The sequence below is a fragment of the Penaeus vannamei genome, chromosome 18 (assembly GCF_042767895.1).
Source record: "Penaeus vannamei isolate JL-2024 chromosome 18, ASM4276789v1, whole genome shotgun sequence".
Lineage (NCBI taxonomy): Eukaryota > Metazoa > Arthropoda > Malacostraca > Decapoda > Penaeidae > Penaeus > Penaeus vannamei.
The window spans coordinates 27,312,821-27,322,820 of NC_091566.1; the positions used below are offsets into that span (position 1 = coordinate 27,312,821).

At 37.6% G+C, this 10,000-nt stretch overlaps 1 protein-coding gene across 7 annotated transcripts in view; it reads right to left on the reverse strand.

The window, feature by feature from the left end:
- Positions 1-3,348: 3,348 nt before the first annotated feature.
- The window catches only part of LOC113809194 (uncharacterized), a 17,753-nt gene continuing 11,101 nt past the window's right edge, over positions 3,349-10,000 (reverse strand). For all 7 annotated transcript variants that reach the window (XM_070133058.1, XM_070133056.1, XM_070133061.1 and 4 more), the window contains one exon: positions 3,349-8,525. In XM_070133058.1, the coding sequence (XP_069989159.1) occupies positions 6,364-7,416 (1,053 nt within the window). In that variant the 5' untranslated portion in view covers positions 7,417-8,525 and the 3' untranslated portion in view covers positions 3,349-6,363. The remainder of the gene's footprint in view (positions 8,526-10,000) is intronic.

Consider the following 10,000-nt stretch of genomic DNA (forward strand, 5'->3'; position numbering starts at 1 on the left):
TCATGATGTTCTATATGTAGATCCCATCATAACTCTCTCTTTATCTATCTTTGTAACTATTTGTCTATCTGTCTGTCTGTATATATATCTACATGTCTATACATATTTCTGTCTCTCTCTTCCTCTCTCACCCCCCTCTTTCACTGTACCTCTCTCTCTATCCCACTTTTCCTTTTCGCTTTTCATGTGGCTTTCTTACTCGTTGTTTTATTTGTTTGTCTTTATATAGATACAAATATAGCGGAAAAACACATCAAACTTTATCCCTTTTCTCATTCCCACGTTCGAGACTGTTCCGTGCCAAGTCGCACGTAGGCCACCCTCTTCGCTTTGTAAATCATGAGGTATATTATTAACAACAAATGAATATCATTTCTGTAACTCTCATTATTGTAAGACTACAGTCTGCATTAGACTCGGGCAAACATGCCACCATTCGTGATGTGGAACCTATCATGACTTTTTCTTTATCTATCTATTTCTTTATATATCTATTTATCTACCTGCCTATCTGTCTGACTGTACGTCTACATGTCTATCAGTATATGGACATATTGCCGTCTGTCTCTCTCTCTTTTCTCGTATTTGTTTTAGATTTTGCTTGGGTTTAATACTGGTTATTTGTTTTATTTTCCACTCTATTAACATTTTCATTCAGATTTCTATTTGAAATTTCTGTCTCTCTCTTTTTTTCTTTTTTAATATAGATACAAATATGGCGTAAAAACAAATCTAACTTTAGTAATTTTTTCATCATTCTCATTTTTTTCTATACTCCTTTGTTTATTCTATTTCCTTATTCTATTCAATTGTTTCGTGTTTCGGCAACGTTCCCCAATACCCCCCCCCCCCCCCATCTGCGACAGATGTTTCTCGTACAAAAAGAGAAGGCGGAAAAGAGGTAGAAAAAGGGGAGATGGAAAGAAAGGAGATCAGAAAGAGAAAGAGAGAGAAAGGGAAGGAGGGAGAGGAAGGCGAAGACGAAGACGAAGAGAGAGAGAGAGAGAAAGATTCATTATGCTTTATATGTAGATCTATCCATCTGTTTATCTTGCATGTATGCATACCCACATGTCTACCTATATATGAACATATCGCCGTCTCTCTCTCTCTCTCTCTCTCTCTCTCTCTCTCTCTCTCTCTCTCTCTCTCTCTCTCTCTCTCTCTCTCTCTCTCTCTCTCTCACTCTCTCACTCACTCACTCACTCACTTACTCTCTCTTTCTCCTTCCCTTCTTGCATTTATTTGTTTATGTTTTACTTTGGTTTCGCATTCGTTGCTTTCTTTATTTTTGCATTTTCATTACATTTTTTTCCTCAGATTTTTCTTTTTATTTCCTCACTGTATCTCGTTCTCTCTATTTAAATACAAATGTGTCGTAGAAAAAAAATCACATTCAACTTTCTCATTCATTCTCAGTTTTTATAGAGAGGGAAGAAGGGAGATGAGGAAGAGAGAGAGAGAGAGAGGAAGGGGAGGGAGGGGAAAGAGAGAGAGGGAGAAGGAGAGCAAGAGGAAGGGAGGATGTGTGTGTGTGTGTGAGAGAGAGAGAGAGAGAGGAAAAGGTTTTATATGCAGATCCTACCATGGCTTTCTCTTTATTTATGTATCTATCTATCTATCTGTCTACATGTCTATCTATATATGAACATATCGCCGTCTCTCTCTCTCTGGCATTTGTTTGTTTAGGTTTGTAGTGTTTTTTTACTCGTTGTTTTAGTTGTTTATTTTTCCATTTCTTTGTTTTTTCATTCCGATTTTTCTTTCAAATTTCTCTGTCTGTATCTTTCTTTGTTTTTCTTCTTAATTTAGATACAAATCTAACGCAAGTAAACACATCTAACCTTATCCATTTTCAATCATTCCCTCTATTTTATACTCGTTTGTTTATTCTATTTCCTTATTCTATTCATTCATTTCTTGTTTCGGTAACCTTCCCCAACCGACCCCCCTCCCCTCGCCCCTTATGCGACAGGTTTCTTTTTCGTAAAAAAAGAGAAGACGGAAAAGGGATAGAGAAGGGGGAGGAGGGAAGAAGGGAGAGAGAGGGAAGGAGGTAGGAAGGGAGGAAGGAGAGTGAGATAGGGAGAGTGATAGGGAGAGGAAGAGTGGTAGGGAGGGAGAGAGAGAAAGAGAGAATGAGTGGAAGAGATAATGTCATAAATACATAGTTTATAAACCCACCTAAACTGTACATGAATAGACATCGTCCGGGTGGAGGAACGGTTAACGGTGTGGCCGGGGATTCCCCGAGGCCCGCGTTCGAGACCGTTCCATGCCAAGTGTGGAGTCACACGTAGGCCTCCCTTTTAGTTTTGTCTATTCATGGAGTTTATTATATAACAAATAAATATTGTATATAAAACACTTACGAATATAGGTCTACAGTCTGTATAGACGAGGGTGAACACGCATTTTCTTTGATGTTGATCATATGACTATCTGTCTATTTCTCCATTTATCTATCTATATATATGTATTTATACACGTCTATCTATATATGAACATATCGCTCTCTCTCTCTCTTTCCTTTCTCCGAAAGAGAAAGACCGAAGGTTATCATTAAAACAAAACAAAAAACAGCTGTTCCTCCGTTGCGAATTGTCTCTCAGTTAAACTTTTTTATTTTTTTATTATATTTTAAATCTAATCTTTTTTATTCTTTTTCTTACCATTGGATAGCAGAGCACTCAAAATCATTGGCATTCAGTGGTTTCTCTCTTTCTCTTTCTATGTCTATATTTGTCTCTCTCTATATATATATCCTTTCTCGCATTTGTTTTAGACTTTACTTTGGTTTCTTACTCCTTGTTTTGTTTGTTTATTTTTGTATTTTCTTTACATTTTTTCAGATTTTATTTTGAATTTTCTCTCTCTTTTTTTAGATACAAATATGTCGTAGAAGAAATAATTAACTTTAAATCATTCTCACTTTTTATATCTTTAATTTATTCTATTTCATTACTTTATTCAATTATTTCGTATGTCCTGCGACAGACGTTTCTTTCTCGTAATAAGGAGAAGGTGGAAGAGGGACAAAGTGGGGGAAGGAGGGAAGAAGGGAGATGAGGAAGAGAGAGGGAGGGAAGAAGGGAGATAAGGAAGAGAGAGGGAGGGAAGGGAGATAAGGAAGAGAGAGGGAGGGAAAAAGAGAGATACAGAAGAGAGAGGCAGGAAGGGAGAGAGGGAGGGAGATGAAGAGAGAGGGAAAGGGAGAGGTAGAGGATGAGAGAAAGAGAAGGAGGGAGGGTGTTGGGGGTTTATGTTTACTTTCATAAATCCACTTTGTTCTTTTAGAATGTCCCGGACTGGAATGGCTTATCTAAGGGCTCTAACCAAAACAACAGGTTTCATACTGTAAAATATATATTCACAAATATATACACTTAGAAATGTCTCAAGAGATACAAAAATCACAAAGGATAAAATCCTTGATAATGGAAGCACCAAAGTTCATAACACTAGTTTTCTGTTCAAGGATGCAACAGCATAAGTAACCTGTCTTCTCCAGCACGAATCTTGGGACGGTTCCTCGCTTGTTATGCGCTCACAATGCTTGAAGACAAACATTCCATGAAGCAGACAAATCATCAAAAGAGGTTGTAAACAAGGGTATACACTATACATTTGCCATAACATTCCCAAGCGCACACTATAACTGAACAAAAATGGTGCTTTAAACAAACAAGCTAAACAGAAAATATATCGAAATAAAACAAGACACTTACTGAGGTGGCCATCTCACTTTGCTCCGATCTCTGCACCATAGCTTGGGTGGTTCACAAGTTATCTCTGGGCGACACTTCGCTACGAAGCCTACTGCTTCGGAGCGGAGTGAACTCGAACACACTATTCGCACTCTCGTGCTTACCATACTCTTAAAATAGGGAAATAACACCATTTCACAAAGCCCTCTAATTTGACTAAAATCCCAGAGATTTTAGGTGGTGTGATTTTACTAAGAAGCACTGCGGCTTAAAACATCAGCACCTATGTTACATTCACCTTTAATGTAGTCCAGGGAGAAAGAATATGGCTGTAGAGAAAGTGACCAACGCATTAATTTACCATTACCATTTTTCATATTTCTTAAGTATGTCAAAGGTTGTTGATCTGTTTGAAGAACAAATTCCTTTCCGTAAAGATAATACTTGATTGTTTCAATAGCCCAAACTATACTTAAACATTCGCTTTCTATTACAGCATATTTCTTCTCACGTTCCAGCAAAGTCCTATTAGAATAAGCAATAGGCATCAACACATCATTATGATCTTGTAGCAACACTGCACCCAGACCAGTGTCTGAAGCATCGGTTCTTAGAAGAAATGTTTTGGAGTTTAATCTTTTCCTTTTGTTCATTAGTCCACTGTGGGTTATTACTACTAAACTTTCTCAATATTACATTTACAGGTGGAACTATATCTGAAAAGTTAGGAATGAACTTTCTATAAAAGGACAGTACCTAGGAAAGATCTCAGTTGTTTCTTGGTCTGAGGGAGAGGCATATCCATAATAGCACCAACCTTATCTGAAAGTGGTTGAATGCAGTTCTTGCCTACGGCAAACCCCAGATATTTAATTTCATACTGAGCAAGAAAACACTTATTTGGACCAGCTGTAAGACCTTTTTAGAAGAGCTGTGACATCACGAATGTGATCATTCCAATTCGTATTGTGTACAACAATATTATCAAAATAACATTCAGTGTTATTTAAACCATATAATACCTTCCTCATTAATCTAATAAAAGTAGCACAGGCCGTTTTCAACCCGAAGGGCATTCTAGTAAATTGCATAAGCCCACGGCTTGTAGCAAAAGCTGTTAGAGGTTTTGAATTATCCGAGAGAGGAATTTGCCAATACCCTTTGCTCAAATCAAGTTCAGTGAAATATGTATCGCCCACAAATTTACCAAGTGCTTCATCCATAAGAGGCATTGGTTCTGCATCAAAAAAGCAGACTTCATTTAATCCTCTGAAATCAACACAGAATCTCCATGTGTTATCATCTTTCTTTGCTAGGACCACTGGAGAACAGTATGGTGAGGTACTTGGTTCAATTACACCAAGTTTGAGCATGCGGTCAATTTCATCTTCATAATATTTGTGCAGATGATGAGGCACAGGATAAGGTATAATATGCACAGGGACATCGGTAGTCAAGTGAATTTCATGAATGATGGTATCAGTTCGACCAGGATTATCTGAAAACACATCTTGAAATTTGCTTACTAATTTATTTAAGTCTGTAACCTGTTCTGTAGACAACTGTGGATTGATGTTAAGTTTATTTTCAACAGCTTCATCTAACAGCGAGATATCACAAACATCATTAGCACAAACTGAATCATCAATAATACAAACTTGACAGACTGATACTTTTGCTTTAGGTTTCTCTCCTCGCCTGACATACTCCTTCAACATGTTAATATGGTAAAGCTCAACTTTACCACGAGCCTTAATCAAATAGTCTACTCCATTGTCGTGTCTCTTTAGCACAGAATAAGGGCCCTTCCACTGCATTTGAAGTTTGTTGTGTGAAGAAGGAAGCAAGACCAAAAAATGTATATAATCTGTTGATGGCAGCATTAGCTGAAGCTAGTTTAGCAGAATCTTCTAATCTAGTTCTTAAATCTAGGACATATTGATAAGTATTCTTTACTTCAAGTTCATCTTTTGTCTACAAGTCATGGAGAATGGATATTGGGCCACGAACCTGTCTCCCATACAGTAATTCAAATGGAGAAAATTTGAGTATCATTAGGTATTACTCTATAAGCAAAAAGTACTGAAGGTAAGTATCTATCCCTGTCATATGGTTTGTCTTGACACAGCTTCCTTAGCATTGCCTTCAAGACTGAATGAAATCTTTCGACTGTGGCATTACAACATGCGTGATAAGGACTAGTGTAAATGGCTTTGATGGATAACAGACAATTGATCTCGCTCATCAAATCTGATTTGAATTGGGTCCCTCTGTCACTAAGAATCTCTTTTGGAATGCCAACCCATGAAAAAATCTCTACTAGAGATTCTGCAACTGTTACAGTATCAATGTTCTTTAGTGGAACCCCCTATGGAAAACGAGTTGCAAAGTCTATCAGGGTCAAAATATATTTCTGTCCACGACTGGATGGTGTTAGTGGTCCAACAATATCAATTGCAACCCTTGAGAATGGTCACTAATTATTGGCATGGACACCAAAGGAGCTTTTCGAATATTACCCTTAGGGGATGACTTCTGGCAAACATGACATGATCGGCAATACCGCTTTATATCAGCACCTGCACCTGGCCAGAAAAAATTATGGAATACCTTTTCTGCTGTTTTTCTGTGTGAGAAGTGACCTGATAAAGTAGAATCATGAGCTGTTGACGGTATTGCGTAGATTACTGGGAACTACAAGTTGTATCATTCCTATCTCATGTTCATTTCTACTCTTCACACAGATACAACATATTAACCCATTGACTTTCTCATATTTGACTGTGCAATGTTTGACTGAAACCAAATTTTGACTAACCACTCTCCTCCTAATTTTGTCAAGACTAGGGCAGTTTGTTTGAGCTTCAATCAAATCAGACCTTGAGAGATTACCTACAGAAATCTCAGGGACAACAAGTGGACTAGGTGCTTGTGCCCTTGTCTGAACACCCAGTACTTTGCTCATTCCATTATTAAAAGTACGACATTTCTCACCCGGTTGCTTAATAGGAGATGGTAGCTTGACACCCTGAACCATTCCAATCAATACATCAGTAAATTTGATTGGGGCTGCTACTGCTCTAACCCACCCATTGATAAATTTACTTTTGATGAAACAGCGAACCTCTGGGAAACTTTTGTCAAAGCCAAGATAGTCATACAATTTAACATATTTACCTCTTTTAATGTTTAGAGGAATGAGTGAATCTTTCACAATAATGATAGAACAACCAGTATCAAAGAGAACTTTAGCAGGCTTATTGAAGACTGTACCAACATCTGTAATGGTAGTTTCGGGGGCAACATTAGATTCAAAGACATTATTAATTTTAGAGGGCAACCTATGTTTAGGAGTAGCCTTAAGCTCTGGGCAATTAAGTCGGATATGCCCTGGTTTCTGGCAGTTTTGACATTTGACATTAGATTTACTTTGGAAGCCCTCAACATTAACTTTGGCCTGAAAGGTATTACGGATTCTCGTACTCCTATGAGCAGATCTGTACCTGTCAGCAGCCTGAGCCATATCCACACTGCTATCAAAAGAGCGTTCTTTTAGGAAGATTCTTAGATCATTGGGACAATTACTTAGCAACTGGTCTTTAACAAGGAATTCACACAAACTGTCATACTCCTTTGGTACATCACTAAGGTTAACCAACCAGTGATCTAAGCATTGCCTCATTCTCGGTAAAAGTTGCACATACGTCATAATGTCTTTTACTCTACTCTCCCTAAATCTCTTTCTGTATGAGTCAGCATCAACAGAATATGCTTTCAAAAGTGCCTCCTTTAACTTATCATAGTCACAGAATTTCTTCAGGTAAAGTTACATAAACCTTCAGAGCTTTGCCACTAAGCAGATAACCTAAATAGACATGATAGGTACTACACTCCCATTTCTGAAGATTAGCCATTCTTTCAAATCGCTTGAGAAAGTCATCAATCTCATCTTTCCCTTCTTGGAAATGAGGTAATCTCAACCCTGGATAACAATCATTAGTTTGGTTAGGCTCTCTAGTTTCTAACTTAAGGTTAGCTAGAGATAATTCATGAGCCCTTTGCTTTTCTGCCTCTACAGTTTGTCTCTCCCTTTCCTTTTCTGCTTCAATTGCTTCAAGTTCTAGCCTTTGTATCTCTCGCTCTTTCTGCCTTTCTTCCCTTTCAAATTCCTTCTTGTATCTTTCTTCCTAATTGGCAACTAGTAAATTTATGTCAGCAGGGGTAAAACCTGCCTCTTTAGCCTGCTTCACAAGTTCTATTAAATTTATTGAAGGCATGTTTATTTATTTAAAAAAAATAGCATTAAAGATTTATAATCAGCTGAGTTCTTCCAGTGACTACTAGAACACAATTTTACAAAAATGTATAGTGCAAAATAATGCTTTCCTATGCAAGTATATGATTGCAGGAATTTAACAAAAATATATATTCTAATAGTAGGGTCACAAAACCGCTACTGAACATAAGCACACTAGTCATCGACTAATAATAGGGTCACAATACCGCTACTGAGCATAAGCACAATTGCCATCGACTAATAGTAGGGTCACAAAACCGCTACTGAACATAAGCACAATAGTCATCGACTAATAATAGGGTCTGATAACCGCTACTGTACAGGCACAATGACGAAACACATCAACTAGTGAGGGCAGGCATGAGTCTGACGCATATACAGTAAACATACTCACTTCGTATAAGTCCTCACACTGCCATCACTTCACATAGACCATTACAAACCACCTTCACCTCTTGATGTACGTTGCCACTCAAGCTATGACCAGCCACTGCCTCCTTTCTCCACATTACAAAATATACCTGGGGACAAACAGAAAATTCAATACAATGTTCAAAAGAAAACTCCTTAGATAAGCACATTCACGGGATATCCTACTCACTGCGCCACTTGTTGGGGGTTTATGTTAACTTTCATAAATCCACTTTGTTCTTTTAAAATGTCCCGAACTGGAATGGCTTATCTAAGGGCTCTAACCAAAACAACAGGTTTCATACTGTAAAATATATATTCACAAATATATACACTTAGAAATGTCTCAGGAGATACAAAAATCACAAAGGATAAAATCCTTGATAATGGAAGCACCATTATCTAGTTCCTCGCTTGTTATGCGCTCACGCTTGAAGACAAACATTCCATGAAGCAGACAAATCATCAAAAGAGGTTGTAAACAAGGGTATACATTATACATTTGCCATAACATTCTCAAGTGCACACTATAACTGAACAAAAATAATGCTTTAAACAAACAAGCTAAACAAAATATATAAGAAAATAAAACGTAGATATATAGGGAAATGGACAAATAGATATAGAGAAAGTCATAATAGGTTCCACATATAAAACATCATGAAAGATGTTATGTTCGCCTGACTCTATGCAGACTATAGACATAATAATGACAGTTATAGAAATTATCTTCATTTGTTGTTAATAATATAACAGCGAAGAGGGTGGCCTACGTGCGACTTGGCATGGAACAGTCTCGAACGTGGGAATGAAAAAAGGGATAAATTAAATGTATTTTTTCCCCGTTATATTTGTATCTATATAAAGATAAACAAATAAAACAACAAGTAAGACACCCACGCAAAACATAAACAAACAAATGCGAAAAGGGAAAGTGGGAAAGAGAGAGAGAGAGGTAGAGAGAAAGGGAGTGTGAGAGAGGAAAAAAAAGAAAGACAAATATGTATAGATAGACATGTACACATATAAGCTGGCAGACAGATAGATACATAGATGGTTACACAGATAGATAAAGAGAGAGAGTTATGATAGGATCTGCATATAAGACAATGAATGACAGCATGTTCAGCCTCGTCTATCTCGACTATAGACCTATAATTACAATAGTTCTATAAAAGACGATTTCTATCTATGCGAGGTTTACGTTGCTATATAAACTGCATTTATATTTCTTTCTCTCCCTCTCCCTCCCTTCCTCCCCCTTTCCATCTTCCTCTCCCTCTCTCTCTCTATAACTCCCTCCCTCTCTCTCTCTCTCTTTCTGATCTCCCTTCTTCCCGTCTCCCCTTTCTCGGTCTCTTTTCCGACTTCTCTCTTTCTCTCTGTCTCTGTCTCTCTCTATATAGAGATAAACAAATAAAACAACGAGTAAGAAACCCAGGCAAAACATAAACAAACAAATGCGAAAAGGAAAAGTGGGAGAGAGAGAGTGGCAGAGAGAAAGGGGGGAGTGAGAGAGAAACATAGAGGGAGAGAGAGAGAATATGTATAGATAGACATGTAAACATATAAACAGACAGACATA